The 21,132-nt window shown below is 34.0% G+C and overlaps 1 protein-coding gene and 1 long non-coding RNA gene across 6 annotated transcripts; one reads left to right on the plus strand and one right to left on the minus strand.

Annotated features, from left to right (window-relative positions):
* The first annotated feature begins 1,181 nt into the window (after window positions 1–1,181).
* Window positions 1,182–2,457, plus strand: LOC131001722 (uncharacterized). 3 transcript variants are annotated; one of them, XR_009094002.1, is made up of 2 exons: window positions 1,182–1,304; window positions 2,227–2,457. It is a non-coding gene; the product is annotated as an uncharacterized LOC131001722 (long non-coding RNA). The 3 variants fall into 3 exon arrangements; XR_009094001.1 differs by lacking the exon at window positions 1,182–1,304 and adding an exon at window positions 1,312–1,600 and having other exon boundaries at window positions 2,169–2,457; XR_009094000.1 differs by lacking the exon at window positions 1,182–1,304 and adding an exon at window positions 1,312–1,600.
* Window positions 2,458–13,881: 11,424 nt separating this feature from the next.
* LOC131001582 (protein DETOXIFICATION 14-like) lies at window positions 13,882–16,879 on the minus strand. 3 transcript variants are annotated; one of them, XM_057928065.1, is made up of 7 exons: window positions 16,438–16,879; window positions 15,326–15,870; window positions 15,150–15,236; window positions 15,003–15,059; window positions 14,681–14,919; window positions 14,281–14,486; window positions 13,882–14,206 (listed from the first exon to the last, which is right to left on the minus strand). In XM_057928065.1, the coding sequence occupies exons 1-7, from the start codon at window positions 16,450–16,452 to the stop codon at window positions 14,138–14,140; spliced, it is 1,218 nt and encodes a 405-aa protein (XP_057784048.1). In that variant the 5' UTR covers window positions 16,453–16,879; the 3' UTR covers window positions 13,882–14,137. The 3 variants fall into 3 exon arrangements, with proteins under 3 accessions (XP_057784048.1, XP_057784047.1, XP_057784049.1); XM_057928064.1 differs by having other exon boundaries at window positions 16,482–16,873; XM_057928066.1 differs by having other exon boundaries at window positions 13,882–14,544; window positions 16,482–16,858.
* Between the last annotated feature and the right edge of the window lie 4,253 nt (window positions 16,880–21,132).

A 21,132-nucleotide genomic window follows, 5' to 3' on the forward strand; every position in this document is an offset into this window, starting at 1 on the left:
ATTTAATGTCTATATATTCATTTGTTACAAGTATAAAATTATTAAAATAAATATATATTAATTACTTATTTTTTATATAGGAGGCCAAATGGCCCCATGGATTAGCTCGTAACCTGAAAGATTAGAGTTATGTTTTAGAATTCAAGTTAAGAAAATAATCCGATAAGGGTGTGTTTGCTTTGAGGTATAAGGGAGTGATAAGTTACATTTACCATCTTATACTTCATTTGTTTTGATGTATAAAAAAATTTGGGCGGGTTGTATAATTTTTCGGGCAACCCCTTATCCCTTGGGAAAATGGATAATTTTATACTTAAGAGAGAGTGGTATAATTTTATACCAGCTTATATAAAGAGTTGATAAATATATATATTATTCTTCAAACCAAATAAGATATAACAAATGTGGTCTTCACTTTAAGTGATAAATTTATACCTCATTATATAATCCCTCCATTTAGAAGAATAAAAAACAAACACACCCTAATTGTATAAGATTGAACTGAAGTCGAGTAAGTTGGTGTGATTGACATCTCTAATCTTATTGGGCGAGGTATGGTATGAATATGAATAAAGGGCGATGGTTGAAAGTAGGAATGCGAGGCCATGTCAAAACTGCTGCTACCTGCCAACTAGACACGAATTCAATTTATGGATACGAGTAAATTAGGTCAATTAAATTTTTATATTCAAAAATCCCAAAGTAGTGAGCCACTTGTTTGGTTTGATAGTGTGCAATAATGCTTCAAATGGTAGGGTACGGAAGCATGGTTCAATTATTGGTTTGTAAAATATCATAAGTGATAGCTACTATACAACAGACAAGCATGGCCCTTGTATAACTAGCAGCAAATCTCTAAATAATTGCATCTGCTGCACGACAAACTAACAATCCACTCATATCTAATCTAAGGATGTCAATTTATTTTTAAATACATCGATTACTTGTCACAAAATATTAGTAATCATTTTGGCTCGACAAATCTAAGATAGGTTGACCTGGCTAGCTAATTAGAAATTAATAATATCGATCTAATCCGAATACACTAAAACAAAAATTCAATTCGATATAAATCCAGGCAACTCCCATAGGCAAACTTCAAACCCTACACGTGTACGGCATTAATATACTTATATACAAGATGTGTGTGTGTGTGTGTGAGAGAGAGAGAGAGAGAGAGAGCATATATATAAATGAAGAATGAGTAAAATTGGAGTAATGATAATTAGATCGGTGTGGTGGAATATGTAGTACGTGAATTGTGGTCGATCAATCACAACCTTCCAGCTGCAAAGAAAATGAAGGTTCTTATTCTCAAATCTACCGCTGAGAATTTCAAATTCAATACAGATTCAATTTTACAATATTCGTCAAGCTAGCCCACTAACGTAACTCTTGTTCAAATCCCCCCCTTTTCCAATCTTAATCACCAAATTCGCCTCATCATATTGGTAATCATGTTTAACGAGTATAGAAATGCTAATAAAAGGCAACACTAGATCTCATTCACTATAAATAGAGGTACTGGAGAAGGCCTTGGATCATACAATCCTACTCTCAAAACTACCTCTCTCTAGATCTCTCTCTTTCCTTGTTTTGTGTAAGTAGAAACTGTTTAATTAATTTGTTTTTGCAGTGTTATAAACATTGTATGCGTGTGAAGAGAGGGGTGAAGCGATATTGGTGATGAGTTGACAGAAGATAGAGAGCACAGATGATGAACATACAAAAGAGTTTTGTATATCAATCTTTGTGCTCTCTATTCTTCTGTCATCACCTCGTTTTTTCTTCACCCTCTTCTCTCACTTCTTCTCATTTCCATTATATATATATCCCAGATTTTGAATCAAGATATTACATTTCTTAGTCTGAAATTCTTGAAATAAGTTGAGAAACATTAAGTTATGTTTGGTGGTAGGTAGGGGGTTTTGCTGTTGTTGACAGAAGATAGAGAGCACCAACGATGAAGTTGCAAACTTTGCATCTCACTCCTTTGTACTCTCTATACTTCTGTCATCACACTCACAAATCCTCTATCAACTACTTCCCCCTAAATTACAAACACAAAACATAAATTGCCTTTCAACAACTCAAAATTACCCTATTTTAGTTTATTTTTGCCACCTATGTACAGGTATGAGATGATGTTTATGTTGCTCTATTTCCAGGTATAATTCCGACCTTCATATTATCATAGAGATTCTGATTACTAAATTTTAATGCCAGGTACAAAGTTTTTTGTTTTGTTTTTACATTCCCCTTCGATGTCGGTCGGACTTAAACCGAGCTATGAGAGCACGCTTCGAACTGGCCCAGGTTGTAAGGTTTAAGCCTTTGTTATTTACTAATTAGGTCTGTGTGTGTTACTTTCTGAGAAACTTAGAGTAAATTTTTAGGACGTGTTCTTTTTGGTTGTAAATTTTATCATTAGAAAATAAGGAATACATATTTTTCCCATTTCTTTTTTATCTCATGTTCTTTAAGGTGGAAAACATAGTTTATCACATCAATACCCCAAGGAAAATATTATTACATCAATCAATCCCGATGATAATATTATCATAAATTGGAGTGAAAATGTGAAAATGATGGAAAAATGATGAAAATATATGTTTTCCATCATTTTCCCTCAAAGAGAACGCACTCTTAGTGAAAGGCAGCAAAAACACTACTCTGTGATTTTAGCAATTGTTGTTTTGCACTACTCAATCAAAGGTGCATTTTGTATACTTGCAATCAATTAAGGTCTCTCTCTCCCCCTCTCTGTCTTCCTTTTTTCTTCTTTTTTCACTGAACTTGGGTAGTAAAGCAGAGACGCTATAAAAGCAATTAAGTCTATAGTTTTTCAAATAAATTGTTCACTTTTTATTGGTGGAGTGGGAGAGGGAGCGATGAGGTTTGAACCCTAGACGTCACTTTTCACTTCTTATTCTTTCTGTTTGGTATATCGAATTTATATCTATCATTCCAAAGGAGATCACATTAATTAAGTATATTTATAGCATTTCATATTCTATCGCTCTTCAATAATCAAGTTTGATCAAATATTATATATTTCGATCTGCATGTTTAGCAATTGTGGAGGACCTTTAGTTAATTGATTTCATCGCACAATTTAATTAATAATTAAAGATTAATTGTTGTCTCCTCTATGAATCATTATGTTTGATTTTTGTTTGGTTACCATGTGCTGAATAAATTAAAGTTTCTCAACAATAATATTCCCTTAGAATCTATAAACTCATTTCTTGGCGGCAGAAGGCCTGCACTTTCTACTGATCATAAATCTCAGAAACTATGATAGTGTGAATGGAGATACACTTGCATATGATATCCTTGTAGTTTAGTTGTTTCCATTTTCATATTTTTTAAAATTATTTTTAGTTTATATCGATTAGGATCTTTTATTATTTTATGCTATTAATTAACAAGTGCTTAGTTAATTATTTCAGGATTCTCAAGTTAGGGTTTTACGTATTATTAGTATTTAAGGGTGTTGAAACTTAAATTTTATGGTAGTTGAATATTTTATAAAATTAAGGCTATCTCTGTGTAATTTAGTATATCTGGATCATTCCTTAATTTGTTTATGCTTTCGCCTTCCTTGTTTAGGTTTATATATCAAGCCCTTGTTGCATCATGAGTTCCAAACAATTGGCACCCTTGGAGTGTATACATACAGTCTATGTATTCGAAGTTTGAAATTGGGTTTTCTAGTTAGCTAGTTTAATTTATATGTGTATGTCAATGATCTGGTGCTTAATCTCCTTAGTTCTGGGTAAAATGCACACATAAGAAATTAATATATAAGCCAACTTTTGAGATGACCATATATTAAACAATGGAACTCAATATTTAGTTATTCATCTTAAAAATATAAATTTTGACAATTTTTTGCAATTTCGAACTATATTGCTCTTAATTTGGACAGACCGGATCGGATTGGGTGCGAGGGTTTGGATGGTACTTTTGGCACTGATATTATAATTTGTGCCAAAAGTACTAACAGAAAGCAAAATAAAAAAAATACTAAGTAATTTGGTACTAATGTTATAATTTAAGCCAAAAGTACCAAATTACTTGGTATTTTTTTTGTTCTAAATAATTTGGTACTTTTGGCACAAATTATAACATTAGTGCCAAAAGTACCACCCGAACTCGCGCCCAACCCGATCCGATCCGCCCAAACTAAGAGCAATACAGTTTGAAATTGCAAAAAATGGCAAAATTTTATATTTTTAAGATGGAGGGCCAAATATTGAATTCTAATCCCAATGTGATTATATGAGTGCATATTCTCTTAATATACGTAAAACCTTTATAAATTTAATAATCTTAGAACCTAGAAATTTTATTTATAAATTTAATAATCTTAGAACCTAGAAATTTTATTAATTCAGATCAATACCAAAATACAAATAACTTAATAATTTATTAATATATCGATAAATTAAAATTTATTAATTTATAGAGTGCTCTTGTAATTTCAGAAATTTTAATTTTAGATCAATTAATATGTAAAAACAAATGAGATAGAATATTTTAATATATTTAAATTTAATAATCTCATGCATGTTTAATTAAATAAATTCGTTGAGTTATCAATTCACTGGATTGATATTACAGAGATCCTAATAATAATCGAGTTGAAGATAATTCAACACTATTGAAAGCAATCACCAAAAGGACGCAATAAATGCAACAATAACCAGTGACATAGCCAGGATTTCACCTCAGTGGGGGCCAATTTATAATAATTTTTAATATATTCCCTCCATTTTTAAATAAGTGGCATATTATGGAATTTTTCTTGTTCCTTTTTAAATGTCATATTGTAAAATTTTAATAGTAAAAGTAGGCTAAACATCCAATTTTACTCATGTCATTTTTTTTATACTTCATCTTAAAGCATGTAAAATTATACTTTTTCTTGGTGAGTATAATTTTATGTCATATGACACTTATTTAATACGATGGGAGTATATATATATATATATATATATAAATTAAAATTTATAATAATTTTTTTGAAATATTTATATATGACTATCACACATCCTAATGACTTACATGCTTAAATTTATAAATATCTAGTAATAACTTTATTCATTTGCCCAACACGTATTACTCCCTCCGTCCACGAAATGAGTACCCATTTGGGGGTGGCACGGGTTTTAAGAAATTGATTAAGTGTGTGTGAGTGGAATAAGGGACCCACTTTTATTGTGAGTGGGATGTGTGGGGTACACTTACCAAAAAAGGAAATGAGTACTCATTTGGTGGACGGACCAAAAAGGAAATATGGGTACTCATTTCGTGGACGGAGGGAGTAATTAATATTCACAAAAAAAAATTCAATAATAAGTTATTACAAATAAAATTATGAGTGGATTTTGAAAATAGCCACTTTTATATAGTAAAAATAAATTTTACCCACTAATATAAAAACTTAAAAAAATACCCACAGTTACCATTTTACCCTTACATATAAATTTTTTACAAATACCCACGAATTCACAACCAGTGAATTTACAACCAAAATAAATTTTGGTTGTGAATTCAAGCTTTAAAACTCGAATTCACAACTGAATAACAAGTATTGGTTGTGAATTCAAGTTTTAAAGTTTGAATTCACAACTTGAAATAGTGTTAGTTGTGAATTCACAACCCACGACTATTTCAAGTTGTGAATTCACAACCGATAAAACTTGAATTCACAACCAACATTTTTTCAAGTTGTGAATTCACAACCAATTAAACTTGAATTCACAATCAACACTAATCTAACACTATTTCAATTGTGAATTCACAACCAACGCCGATAATTCAGTTGTGAATTCATAAACTTGGTTGTGAATTCAAGAACATCTACACAAAATTCAGGGATTCTCATCAATTTCTTCAATCTGTGATCCAATATACTTAGTATTCAATCAAAACAAAACTTATACAAAAAATTTATTACATTTCCTTTATTGAAACGAAATACATCGCTTGTAAACATAAAAAATCCCCAAAATAAGAAAAATTTTAAAAAGCCCTAAAACACATCAATAGAGAAATTTAAGTGTGCACTCTTCCTCTGGTTCCGCCTCTTCGTCCCTCATCCACCGCCTCGAGCTCGTCATCATCCACCGCCTCCTCTCCGGCGAACCTGGCTAGGCAGCTCCAGATCGGCCGAACAGATGCTCATTCCTCGACTGGAATCCGGAGCTGGAGTACTGATCCAGCGACAGAGAGAGGCCACAGCCGCCGTCGAGTAGAAATCGGCAACGACGAAGCAGGCTAGGGCGAGGCAGCGCCGCCACCGCCAGCATCTTCCTCACCATCGCATTATTGGGCGGCGGAACCCTAGGATCGTACACGGCGAAGAATTTCCCCTTCCTTATCAACGGAATCGCCCAATCCACCGTGCTCTACGTGCGAGATCTACGCCTGGAGCAGCGGAGGAAGCCGATCGCCGCCGCAGTCCTCGGCCTCAGCAAGCTCAGATCGAGAAGAGAGAGAGAGAGAGAGAGCGAGAGAGAAGAGAGCGTGCGTGCAGAGAGAGAAGAGAAAGAGAAAAAAATGAGAGAGCGAGAGAGAAGAGAGCGTGCCTGCAGAGAGAGAAGAGAGAGAAAAAAATGAGAGGTTTGCCCATTTATATAGAAGGGCAATTTAGTCTTTTTACACAAAAAGTGGGTAAAATTTTAAGTTTTAATTTGAGTGGGTAAAATTTATTTTTGTTATAAGAAAGTGGGTACTTTGATATATTAACACTAAAATTATCTAACAAAAATAAATGAAGTATAATTCACTTGCATGTACAGGGTCTGAGCTAACAATTAAAATGAGTTAGAAATATCTAGTTAAATTCTACTCCAATATAAATAATAAAAAATTGAATGTGTGAAAAAGCTAAAGAAATAAGCTATTACAAAAAAAATATCGCAGAGAATCCAATATAAAAAGTAAATTACAAGTATGTTTATAAAGAATTCTACATTTAAACTCAAATTTTAATTTTTTGAGTCCAATACAAAAAATTACCCCTATAAATTTTTTAAAATCAAACTCACCTATTAGATAAAGAAATAAAGAAAATATAAAATAACAACAAAGTTACATCATATAATCCTATGAGAATTTTGTTGTAAAAAGTAAAATGAATTTTCATTTAAATACTAAATAAAGAATACATAATTTTTTTGAAAAATTCTAGTGGGGCCCAGTGCCCCCACTGGACCCCCCCAGCTACGTCACTGACAATAACACAACTTTTTATTGCAGAAATTGACACCCAAACTTTCAGATGCAACATGAAAAGTTAGAAATGGAATTCACCTTGATTTAAATTTCAAGAAATATCAGATAACAGTGTGTTCATTTTTTTAATAAATTATATATCAAGTATTTATAATTGTAATATTTTAAGAATTGTTGATTTATAATATTAATAGGGCCTATATATTTATAAAGGAGTACTCTAAAAGTTTATTATTTTATTAGAATTAATGATTTTTTAAATTGACGCAAGTTAGGATCAGAGAAATTTATTAGTTTATTATAGAGTTTATTATTTATGGGAGTTAATTAGTTTATACCGTTAATGAAAATATAATTTAAAAAAACAAAGAAAAGACAAATCCATATACAACAGACGTCTCTCTCTCTCTCTCTCTCTCTCTCTCTCTCTCTCTCTCCCCTCCTCTGCACTACGCCGCGCCACCGCCTCGTCGATGCCTTGCTAGAGCGCCTACGCACCTTGTTGGTGCTCTACATCGATGCAACGCTTCGCTCCCTAGTCACATGTCTCTCGCACAACAGACGTTGTCTGCCTCATTTCAACATCAATGTACGGATGTGCAAATCAAGCTATCACAGCCATTCCTTGTTACAACAGGAAGATCTCAACGGACAACAGATCGAATTTTGAAGAAAGTTCTCTCCAATGGCTATATTCGAATTCGCGTCTACATATATAACGGAAGCTCAAGATACGCGTGGTGGATGCTCTCCGGCATTACTGAGTTCTTTCAATTTCCAACCTTCGTGGTTAAACTTTCCAAAATAGCAATTGCTGATCTTGTTCTTCACTGTATAATTCCAAGCTTAGACTTGAGAATATATTAGAAGTTCCTAGACTAGGCGTTCTTCATTTTAAACATTCTAAGCCTAGATCTAAACACACTGAGCTTTCAGCTGTTCTTAATTGTAACAGTGTGTTCACTTAGTTGGAGAAACCTCATATCTATAACTCTCACTCATTGTAAAAGATAGGTGTAGTAGTGAAGAGAAGTCAGCAAGTAAGCTTCAAATGAAAAGTCTGAAAGTTGGCAAAGTAATTGGTGCTACCGCAAAATAGCAAACAATGACAATCCATGTAAATTGTCAGTACAGTATTGCAACCGCATAAATTGCTCAACGATCATGCCCGTGTAACACATGTGATCAGTCTAAGGTAACTAACTGGTCAAGCTGACTTACAACTATAAAACAAAAAATTATCTAGATTCTACATCAAGAGGTGGATACAATCTATGAACGGGATGATATAGTTAATTTATTTTGTCATTCAATACTATCAATCTTACGACATAATTAATTTTATTGCTAAAAACCTTAGAATTGTTATAAAGAAGAGAGAGGAGAAAAAAAATAGAACAATGTAATAATCTGTAGGAGTGTAGTATTATGAGGACAAAAGCCTCTGTTTATAATAATCACTACAAAAAAACGTACGATTACCGACGGCATTTTGCCGTCGGTAATAAGACACGGCCGCCGGTGATAAAGGCTACCGACGGCGTTACCGGCGGCAAATCACCGTCGCTAACCGGCTCGTCGGTAACGCCATTACCAACGGCTATCGGCCGTCGCCGGTAATTAACGGTGGCAACGCCGCCGGCATTTCCGCCGTTAAATGCCGCCGTTGAACGGCGGAGAGTTGCCGGAAAATTACCGACGGTACATGCCGTCGCTAATTAGCGGCGGCGAGATCGCCCTCGGTAATTTCCATCGGAGGGTGGTGGCGCACTCGCCGGTCTTGGCCGATGTATTACCGACGGCAAAATGCCCTCACTAATTACCGACGTCAACATGTCGTCGGTAATTTTTTTTTATTTTATTTATTTTATTGTATATCCATAATTTATTTTCGTATTTATACAGTATTGCATAATTTAGATGAACTTCCCAGTCGGTCACCCATCTTAGTTGTGCTCTAAGTCAAGCACGCTTAACCTTGAAGTTCTTTTCGAGTGGTCACCAGTACAGAACACTCGTATTATTGATATATCTAGTACCTATTAATTCATTTAAAGTCTACTTCAATATACAATATCATATATATTCATAACCTTAGAATATGTCGAGATGATATCCAAAAAATGTTGTTAATTACGAATTTGGCTCGTTTCCGTCCTTATTTTTATGTCGGAAAAATATTTATTTATTATTTTAATTTAATTTAATTTCATATATTTTTTTTTGTCAATCTAGTAACAATCTTGAATTCTTACTATGAATATTATCTTAGATTAGTGATGATTGATGAGTGAATCACTAATCAAATTAACATTCTTACGTTATAATTATAAGATTCTTACTAATAATCTTGAATTCTTAGTAATAATATTAGATTAGTGATGATTGATGAGTGAATCACTAATCAAATTAACATTCTTAAGTTATAATTATAAGATTCTTACTAAGAATCTTGAATTCCTAGTAATAATCTTGGATTAGTGATGATTGATGAGTGAATAACTAATCAAATTAACATTCTTAAGTTATAATTATAAGATTCTTACTAAGAATCTTGAATTCTTAGTAATAATCTTGGATTCTTTTCCAAGATTAACCTTGAAGTTCTTTTCGAGTGGTCACCAGTACAGAACACTCGTATTATTGATAGATCTAGTACCTATTAATTCATTTAAAGTCTACTTCAATATACAATATCGTATATATTCATAACCATAGAATATGTCGAGATGATATGCAAAAAATGTTGTTAATTACGAACTTGGCTCGTTTCCGTCCTTATTTTTATGTCGGAAAAATATTTATTTATTATTTTAATTTAATTTAATTTCATTTTTTTTTGTCAATCTAGTAACAATCTTGAATTCTTACTATGAATATTATCTTAGATTAGTGATGATTGATGAGTGAATCACTAATCAAATTAACATTCTTATAAGATTCTTACTAAGAATCTTGAATTCTTAGTAATAATCTTGGATTAGTGATGATTGATGAGTGAATCACTAATCAAATTAACATTCTTAAGTTATAATTATAAGATTCTTATTAAGAATCTTGAATTCTTCGTAATAATCTTGGATTAGTGATGATTGATGAGTGAATCACTAATCAAATTAACATTCTTAAGTTATAATTATAAGATTCTTATTAAGAATCTTGAATTCTTCGTAATAATCTTGGATTAGTGATGATTGATGAGTGAATCACTAATCAAATTAACATTCTTAAGTTATAATTATAAGATTCTTATTAAGAATCTTGAATTCTTCGTAATAATCTTGGATTAGTGATGATTGATGAGTGAATCACTAATCAAATTAACATTCTTAAGTTATAATTATAAGATTCTTACTAAGAATCTTGAATTCTTAGTAATAATCTTGGATTAGTGATGATTGATGAGTGAATCACTAATCAAATTAACATTCTTAAGTTATAATTATAAAATTCTTATTAAGAATCTTGAATTTTTTGTAATAATCTTGGATTAGTGATGATTTGGCCGGACGGCGGTGGTGCTATCGCCGGATGGCACCGGCGGTGGTGATTAGCGGCGGCCGCGTGCCGCCGGTAAATACCGACGGCAATTGCCGTCGGTAATAAATAATATATATTTATATTAATATATATTTAAATTAGCGACGGCGTAACCGCCGCTAATTAGCGGCGGCCCGTTTTGCCGTCGATAATAGTCAAAAGGCGGGTCGCCGTTTTTGCCGCCGCCTTGCCGTCGATAATTGCCGGCGGCGGTGCCGCCGTCGGTAGTTTTCGTCTCTATTTACGCGTTTTTTTGTAGTGAATACAAGACTAGGGTTTATGGTTAGGCCATCACATTGAATAATGAATGTTGTATTATATCTATATTTACAATATTGTCCTTTGAATGACTAGCCCTAAAAATATATCGTCTCATTAAAATTTTGCTACGAAAATTCAGTGGGACAAAAACATGGTTTGAAGGGAAAAAAGAGTACAGTTGCTCCCTTTGAAAATGATCATACTAGTTCTTGGAGTCGACACATTCTCATCTTGTATACCAACTTTTTGAATATTGATGGTGTTAATATCTTCATGAATAAGTCCGTCAGATTATCACTTGAGCGAATCTTCATGAATCCTTTGAGTTGCGTAATACAAGCAATTTGTCTCCAGAAAAGTCCTTATTTGACGTTATTATTTATATGTTCATGTCTCGTTAAAACCACCTCTAAGCAAAAATTCTATAAAAAAAATCGATAGAGAAAAAAAAGAACATAACATACATTTACCCATATGTTAGGCTAAAAATATAAATGTAACTTTTTTTAGGGGGATAACATAAATGTAGTTGTTAATTTGTTATTTTTAATTTTTAATTAACTTAAGATCGACAATCTATATTATATATAAAACAGCAGTTCAACGGTCAAAAATTCCCGGCAAAAAAAATTGACAGTTTTTTCCAATTCATATTCAAATAAACGTGGGCTGATAGTGGAAACCAAAGAAGAGGTATCCTAAAAAAAGTAAAACAAAAACGTGGAGTTCAGGATCAATTTCTTTAAATCAACAATCAATAATTTGTTCAAGTCTCAGATCTCATTTTGCTCGATTTTCACAATATTTAACATATTCCCACTGCTATTTATGATCCACAAACAAATAGTATTACAATAAAAGGCAAAAAAAAAATATAATTAACTATAGATTAATCACCTAAAGTTCTACTATCCCAATTCAATCGAGAAGTGCGTCTTCTCGGCCTTCCCGCAAGCACCGCAACATCTGTACGATGAAATCATGAGCGAAGGCGGCTCGATCGCTGGCGACGGAAGCCGTTAGATCGACTCCTCTTGATCGTCAATCCAACAAGTGGGGGTGAAAATTAATTTAGGACGGTAGTTACCGGATCTTTCTTATTCTCTCTGTTGCTGCTCTCCTTGACACAGAAAGAAGAAGAAGAAAAGAACGCATAATGAAGAAGAAGAAGTTGTAGCGGCGCTTGATTGAGAAATATATTAGGGCTTTCACTATTTTACTTATTATATTAATATTTGTAGTTAAGAAGTGTGGTTTTTTTGTGTAGACACGTGTAAATGGGCCCACATATTTTAATTGGAGTTAAAAATAATATTATTTTGTATTCTAAAATAAAATTATAAAAATATTTAAGTAAATGCGGTTAGGAGTAATTGCTTAGGATATCAAAAACAAAATTTGACGACAAATTAAGTTTTACATTTTTATTGATTAATTACTAAATTTTATTCTTCTTATTAATTAGGTTATTTAAATATGAACTTTTAACATAACTATATTTGTATGTGTACTTATTTTTATTTTTAGAAACAAATTTGGGATATTAAAAAATATGGACTTTTAACAATAAAATATTTTGGTCTTTTAAGAGCCTAAATTTGTTATATTAAGTATGGATTATTAATTTATTTAATTTAATTGTGGATCCAAAATTGTAAAATTAAGTATGATCTTAAAATATAACAATGGACTTTAACACAATAATAAATAAAATTACATGACATATTTGTCAATTTAGAATATGTTTGATTAGAAGTTAGAACAACTTATTATATAAAAGTACGTGATATATAACATAATTATGTAAAATTAATGATTGAAAAGTTACGTACATAAATATAGATATAAATACAATACATAAGTACCGTTAAATATATATTTTTTACTTTGTATTTCAGTTACAGATTATTTATTGAATCATTGATATGAATTTATTTTGCTTCAAATAATAATTTTTATTTTATTATGTTTTGATTATATTTAATATTTATATTTATTTATTTAATATTATATATTTTAATTACGATATTCGTCGTGCATCGCACGAATGGTAGTACTAGTTGAGTGGAAAACATAAATGTAGTTAAAAGTATGCGGGTTCTCATTTTAAAATTAGAGAGTTTGTGCGTTACAAAATTTCCAAATTTGCACAAAAAATTGTGGCATGTGTGATAATTAATTAACTTTGTAGTTGGCTTGTGATTCATGACATGTACGGATACAGAGTTTCTTAGATTAATAACATAGTTTCGATAGTTTTGATTTTGGCATGTTAGTGTTAATGATGCATTTTATTTTCACATTGAGATAAATTTCGGTACCAAAAAATCGATATATTCTATGCGGAATTGATAATATCAATTAAACAAATAATTCATAATATCATTAAGAAAGAAATTACATATATGTGTATATTGTAATTTGTAAATCTTGCCAATCGACTTTTGGGTATGAAAAAATGGCATGTTCTTAAAACGTACAAATACGCCAAACTCAAAAGTATATATACTAAGTAAAATTGAATTATCTAGAATTTTGAGTGTAAAGTATTGTCCCCAAAAGAAACAACAAAAACATATATCCTAGTAGACGTATACGTATATTTGCGAATCGAAAATTAACTTTATGAAAGTATTTAGTTTTAAAGATTAACCTTAAAAGATAAAAATAGTAAAGTTAATATTTTATTTACTCTGATGAATTAAAACTTTAAAATATCTTAATTTTCTTAATTATTTTAATTATTTCAGTTAATTTTGCTTAATTTATATCTTATTGAAAAAATGAAATTAGAGAGATCCTAATTTTAAGTATAACAGTACTCAATTATAAACATACAAAGTAAATGCCTCTTGAATATAAAAATATAATCCTGAAAAGGAATAACAAAAATATGGTGTACTAATGTAGTGGATGTTTAGAAACATCAAACATGTGGCACACTCCTTGAGAAATTTCTAATTTCCAGAAACTTTTTATAAGCGTTACATGCACACTTGAAGAATAACAGGGAAATAGAATACAAGTAATGGAAACTGTAGACACCCCTCGAATTTAAGTTTGGAGGTATAAATTGGAAGAATGAAGATTTTCATGCTAAAAGCTTTTCATGATCCGGAGCTATTGTGCCCTCGAATATTCGTTGTCGAGCCATTGATGCCTGTAATGAAGAGTGGTATGAATTGCAGAAATATGTAGTGACACTGACAGACAGGGAGAGAATTAACAGAAAACCTGTTTCCTCCAGTTGGTTGAACATGTGACCAAGGATAACAACATCGATTGCACTACCGATCCCATGTTTAGCCCAAGCCATAGACCCTTTCCCCGCCAATGAAACGCAAAACCCAGAGTAGCCGCTGCTGGTAGTCCAACCAGATAATACGCTCCAAGATTCACGTAGGCGCCCAGATGTTGCCATCCACAACCTCTTGCCACTCCTAGGAAATGCAATTCCATCTTCAGTACAGAGGCTCATAGCCTAGAGTTATTCGTCATCTAGCATATAATTACTCATTGAGTTTCATCATATGTTGCACCTACGACTACGCCATATACTTATCGGGTCTCTTATCAAACGGCAAAATTAACCCCACAGAAGAAAATGCCAAGCACAGGGGAGTTGAGGTTAAACCTGAAAGGACAGCTTGGATACAGTCCATTGCAAGCAAGAGGCAAACGAATGGAATGATATCTCTGAGATACTCGACAACTTCTTTCTCATTACTGAATGCATATCCCACAATATTACCCAGGCTGAGGAGAAATGTGCAAGCGACTATTGCCTCAGCAATTGAAAGAAAACCTGCAGCATAAACTGAAGCACGGGCCCTCTCTGGGCACCCTGCCCCAAGTTCATTTGAAACTCTTGTGCTACAGAAATGGTAGGCACGTATATACGGTCAGATACTGCAGCAAACCAGTGAAAAATACACAATTAGATTCAAAGGGCTGACCTCGCAGCAGCACCAACAGAATATGGGATGAAGTAATGCAACGAAGAAATCAAGAGGCTGTGCAAAGATCAAAGAAGAGATATATCAGATCTTTAGATAAATCAACTGTCACTCATTTATTTCAGAACTTTCAATGGAAGACAGTACCATATCGAAAGAACTGAAGTCTCGAGTTGTGGATTAGGTAGAAGCCCAGAGAGCAATACCAGTATTTCACAAGACCACCATTCAAGACTGTATTGATTGTCATGTTCGACATGTTAGAAGCTACAGTTGTATTTATCAGACTAAAGATATTCTGGAGAAAGAACCGATTTAATTACCAGACCATGACAACCGAAGGGACAGCAAAGCGGGAAAACTCCCTCATACCATTTAAGATGTTTTTATCAAATGGTGCACGAGTTCTCTTGCAGGTTGAAGAGTAGTTTACATATAAAAGAAGCAAAATCACATTGAACCAATAACATAAGCCAATTGCTAATGCTGCTCCTGCAGTGCCTAGGTTTGCCTTGAACACTAAAGCCCAGCAAACAGGTACATGGAAAACAAGTGCTGCAATAGAGCTCCAAACCATGGGAAAAACTAAACTTTGAGTTTGCAGGTATCTGATCAGCGATTGGAGAATAGCATAACCAAATAATGCAGGGATAAGCCATATAGCATATTGGCCAGCTTCATGAGAAATGGAAGGATCTTGACCGATAAATATCAGCAATTTTTCCATGAAGATCCATAAAAGAGAGAGTGGTAAACAGACTAGAAGAAGACATACAATTGAAGCATTGATATAGAGTCCTAGCTTCTCATACTGTTGTGCTCCAAAGGCCTGCCCGCACAAGGTTTCGAGTGCACTAGCCAACCCAAACTGTTTACAAGCATCAATTAATTTGACGCAAAAGAGTCATATTAGACAAATCTTGGCAAACTAACTTAAAACATTATTGAAGATAACTCTAATTTTTTTGAAGTTACTATAGCATAAACTGGATTTTGGCATTTACTTGCTGTCACAGATCAATAGCTTAGGAGTCATCTATGGCGAAAACAACATCATGACAGAAACTCCGTATACCGTAAGATATGAACTTGAAGATTATCAGGCAAGAAAGTGGTGGATTTTTACAACTCCTCCGTGGCAGAAACTTTTATTATGAACAGCTAAAATAGGAAGAGCTATACAGGATTGCATTGATTATTTTCCTATTTCAAGCCAAATTAACAATTAATGCAAAAATATCAGACCTTCCCGAATTGTAAATATTAAATCCAATTGATCAATGAATTAACCACGATTAGTAGGCATGTAACAGACATACTCTTCGATGGCGACATCTCCTCGCTATACTTGATACCAAAAAAATGGGGTAACAAATAAAAGAGAAAGAATTAATTTAAATAAAAAACGATTAAGATTCGGAGTTCGTTAACGTACAAGGTGAAATTTCATGGAAAAGAGAATATGCAGAAATCCCTAACCAGAGGACTAAGACCGGTGACGTTGGCGAGCGAGGTGGCGACGGCGACGCCGGAGAGTGCGAGCTCACCGAGGTGGCCCACCATTATCATCGACACGACGCGTGGCAGAATTTGAGAGACGGTGACAACCACCATTGGCGCCGCTATGTAGCTCACCTTCTTCAGCTCAGCCACAAACAGCTCCCGTTTCAACGGCGTAACCCCTTCATCATCGCCGTGCAACAGCACCGCCTCCATTGCCACAGCTCCAACTTTTATTTTATTTTATCTTAATTACTGGATGATGATGATGATGATGATGATGATGATATGAAATGAACGTAGCACTACTAGCAGCACTCTATGTTTAAGTAGCCCCAAATTCTTTTTCCTAATAAAATCCAATTCTTATTACTCCTTCCTCTTTAAAAATAATCCTATAATGTGCATATTTTAATAAAAATAATTGAGTATATTGTAGAGTAAATAAAAAAACATCATATATATAATAGAATAGTTAAATAAATGATATATTGAGAATAATATATTGTGGACTGTTTTTAAATGAAAATAAATTATTTTTAATAAATTTATCAAGATGGCAAGAAAGACTATTTCTCAAAAATGATAAGTTACACAAATAATTTACAGATAAACGTTTAAAAAGAATCGCATATAAACTAAGACATCAAATCAAATCATATTAAATTATAAAGAGAATAAGTTGAATTAAATTGTTAAACCTTTGCAAAATAATACATATAGAATATTAAGGGAGCGTTTACTTTTACTTTGTAGGATTAGCTTTGATAGATAAAAATAGTAAAATTAATTATTTATTTATTTTGATGGATTGCAACTTTGGGATATCCCAAGGCCCTTGATTTTTATCCCATGAAAATGGTGAGATTGAAGATATCATACTCTTGAGGATAAAAATAGTCAATCATGCAAAATAAACGCCTCTTAAAAGTATTACATATTCCGAAATACATACAAATGTTTTGTAATTATTTTTTAATAAATTTACATAAAAATCCTCCTATTGTGTAGTAATATTACTTCTTTAAACACTGGAGTATTTTTTATTTGGACACCCTTAAGCCAAACGTAGGGGGGTGTATTCGTTGTGGAATTTGATGGATTTCTATGGATTTTAAAAGTCTGGGTGTATTCGTTCAAGACTTTTAAAAGTCTGCAGAAATCTGGGTGTATTCGTTCAAGACTTTTAAAAGTCCATATAAATCTGGGTGTATTCGTTCAAGACTTTTAAAAATCCATACAAATCTAGGTGTATTCGTTATTCCATTGACTTAAAATCCGGAATGACTTCCATGGATTTCATCCAAAAAATACACACGACGAAATTCGGTCAAGAACCACGAGAATTGAAATCCATGAAATTTTAAACGAGCGCTGAGTTCCAGCGCCCGCGGCCAAGAAGCCAGCGAGCGCTCGAAGTCAGCGGGCGCTGGGTATAACATAGCCCACTTTTGGCTTATGTTTTCGCTTACATTGTGCCTCGAAGCTTTTGGTGCTGTGTGATGTGCTTTTGATAAGTGATGGCTGACAAGCTTGTGCAAATACATAATTATTAATGGACCGACTGCATGGCTGACAAGCTTGTGCAAATGTCTTTCAGGTGGCAGCCTTTTTTGATGCCACAAGGCCCACAATTGCAACAGATGCTGATATTAAGCTAGCTGCGAATTGGATATTAAGCTCGCTGGAACCCAGCGTCCGCTGGGTTTCCAGCCGTGCTGGGACTCAGCAGGCGTTGACATCATGGATTTCAATTCCAGAATTATCCCCTAAATTCTTCGAAAATCAGTGAAAATTGGGGTGAAATCCAACCACGAATTCTTTGAAAATCGTCTGGAATCTATGTGAATTCCATGGAATTTAAATTCCATGGACTTTTTAAGGTCTGTGTAAATCCACAACGAATACACCCCCCGTAGTTCCGTCCATAGCCGAGAGATTTGGCATTGCTCTACAACTACAAATATATGACAAAAGCCATACAAATAAGATATATCGGTGATCGGTCTCACAAAAAAAAAGATATATCGGTGAGGGTGCATTATTTGGAGGATTAACCTGGTTGGTATGACATCATGTGTTGGTAATTAGTCGATATCTTACTTACATCACATTATAACTTTAGTTTTAGTGTGTATATATATATATATGTATGTATAGTTCAACACATTTTAGTTTTTTTCTGTTTTGATTTTGATTTCGTTTTTGTATGTCCTAAACTTTGATAAATAATTTAACTATGCTCTGTTTATAATTTTTCACAATTAATCACCTTAGAGTTGTGTCTGTCAAAATTACACTCTTAAAACGATTATTAATCATCACAAAACTAGAACCTAAAGTATTGCCAATGGTATCATGATCAAACCACCAATGTGATTACAATACCGCCTGAAAGTTGGCGTCATTGTACTGATGCGAACAACGATTTCTTCGCTTTTTTTCGATAAAATTGGTTCACGTCACTCAGCCAAAATTGCCAAATAATATGTCAAAATTTCTTCTTGGCATGACCGATAAAGTTCACGCATCAATCAAACGAATGTTGTTCTAAAATTACCAAAAACTAGTCACAAACTTGATATTGTTGTTCGCCAATTTTCATGGGCTTCCGACTAAATCAATATTAACGATGGACTATCTATCATTGAAATTTTGGGCTCTGATTTCATGACGATTAGTCATGGTTTCAAATGTTGTTTCTACAAAGAACAATTGATGTCATAGCTTCAATATGATTCTGACATTTTTAAAATCGATTTTTTTTGAATGAATCATAATAATTAAATAATTTCTCAAAATTTAAGATATTGAAAAAATTCGAAGTCAAGTTTTGAGCTCCCTAGGTACACATTTAGATTTTTCTAATTTATAATTATCATGTTTTATGCTAGGATTTTATTCAATTAATAAAAATAGTCGTCCGCCAAAAGTGGACCACTTTGGCTGGGCACGGGATTTAATAAAATTGATGATAATTTTGATGTAGTGGAGAAATGGTTGATGCGTCTTCGACTTTTGGGCCATTTGGCCCTAGTTTTTCTCTTCTTTGTGTTTGTTTGAGTCGTTTAGGGGAGAAAACAGGTATTCAGGAGGAGGAAGCTCGGAAAAGGGCATATGCACGAAATGTGGTCAGAATGGGTATTACCGAAACAAAACTATCCAAACTTCCAGAAGTGAAACTTATCAGGAAGAGAGCTCGGCGAAGTACCCCTCAGAACCATTCGAGGCGCGGGAATCTCCGAAGTGTACCACCTGGTGTGAGGCTAACTGAAGGAAGCAGTTGGTAAGGCCATAACAGCAGTTGCAGTCAGCACAGATGAGCTATATATGAACCAGGAAGAGAGCTTGACGAAGTACCCCTCAGAACCATTCGAGGCGCGGGAACGTTCGAAGTGTACCACCTGGTATGAGGCCAACCGAAGAAAGAGGCTAGTATGACCATTCCCGTCAATAGCAGTCAGCAGCTGGAGCTATATATGGAAAGACGTGTGGAGGAGATTGCCCGGAAGATTCCGGCGAATTCTAGCAATGGAAGGATCTGGAATAATGTGGAATCAACCCCAAATCCGCTGGAGATCCATTATCTATCAAATCAAATCAAGGATCAAGCTAAATATGGAAGGAAATAATCTGCCAGATTTGGTCTGCCGGCTAGGGTTTACCGAATTGCTATATAAACTTCAGCATGTGTGGCTGGTAGAGAGCAGTTAGAGCAGTTTGACAGCAGTTTTTAGAGTTTTTAGTAGTTTTGGGGGATGAACGAATTTTTACACTTACACATCAGTTTTTAGTGCTCTTCTAGACTTAATCTTTTGTTAGTTTACCAAGAAAACAATTTACTTTTAGTTCTTTTATATTTTTCGCACCAAACGATTTAGTTGCTTTTCGTATTTCAATTCCGTTGTGACGAACAAAGCCAAGGTTGTTGCCTTAGGCATTTTTATATCAAGTATTTCGAATTCTCTTTCATTCATGTGTTCATTCTATTTCGCATTTACGTTTTTCAATATGTGTGAGTAGTCCCCTTGGTGAGGTTTAAGGGGTGGAAATAATTGTTGTCAATATATAAACATTCGTGAGACATTTGTTCTTTCGGTTGAGTCTCGTGGTTCCGGAAGGATCTGTTCGAAACCATGGGCAGTAGGGGCCTAACGAGTGATCTCCGTTCGGTAAAACGCTGTCCTTGTCAAGCAAAGGCCAGGGTATACCAGGGCGTGACAACCAGTATACCCAAGACCGAGTAGTTGAGCAGCGTCAACAAAAGGCATTGTAGATCCGGAAGGTGGGGAAAGGATTGATGGGATACACTGTCCTTCCTCAGTCTTGGGCTTCTCTAGAGACTATCCATCAACTGTGACGAGGCATAAAGCCATGGTTATCAAACGAGGAAAGCAATCTCGGCGCCGTAGCATGTCTATGACTGGTCGGCTGACAAAGCCGGAAATGGTTGTGTCCAGGAGGCATGTGTCACTCAAAGTGCGGAGTTGGGGACCTCGGGAGAGAAGGTTGGTGAGGGTCATACTTGGTGAGTAACGGGTATGACTACTATCTAAGGAGGAGTGAAGCACTGCCTTGTGACCGGGGAATGTGTGACCTTCGGACCAAGTGACTACAATGGACTCAACCA

Source organism: Salvia miltiorrhiza, chromosome 8 (genome assembly GCF_028751815.1).
Source record: "Salvia miltiorrhiza cultivar Shanhuang (shh) chromosome 8, IMPLAD_Smil_shh, whole genome shotgun sequence".
Classification (NCBI taxonomy): domain Eukaryota; kingdom Viridiplantae; phylum Streptophyta; class Magnoliopsida; order Lamiales; family Lamiaceae; genus Salvia; species Salvia miltiorrhiza.

Coding starts and splice junctions, on each gene's coding strand:
- LOC131001582 (XM_057928064.1), bottom strand. CDS start 16,718: ATGGAGGCGGTGCTGTTGCACGGCGATGATGAAGGGGTTACGCCGTTG. Junction 15,871..16,481: donor TCACCGGTCTTAGTCCTCTG/GTTAGGGATTTC, acceptor GCTTGTAAACAG/TTTGGGTTGGCTAGTGCACT. Junction 15,237..15,325: donor CCTTCGGTTGTCATGGTCTG/GTAATTAAATCG, acceptor CAATCAATACAG/TCTTGAATGGTGGTCTTGTG.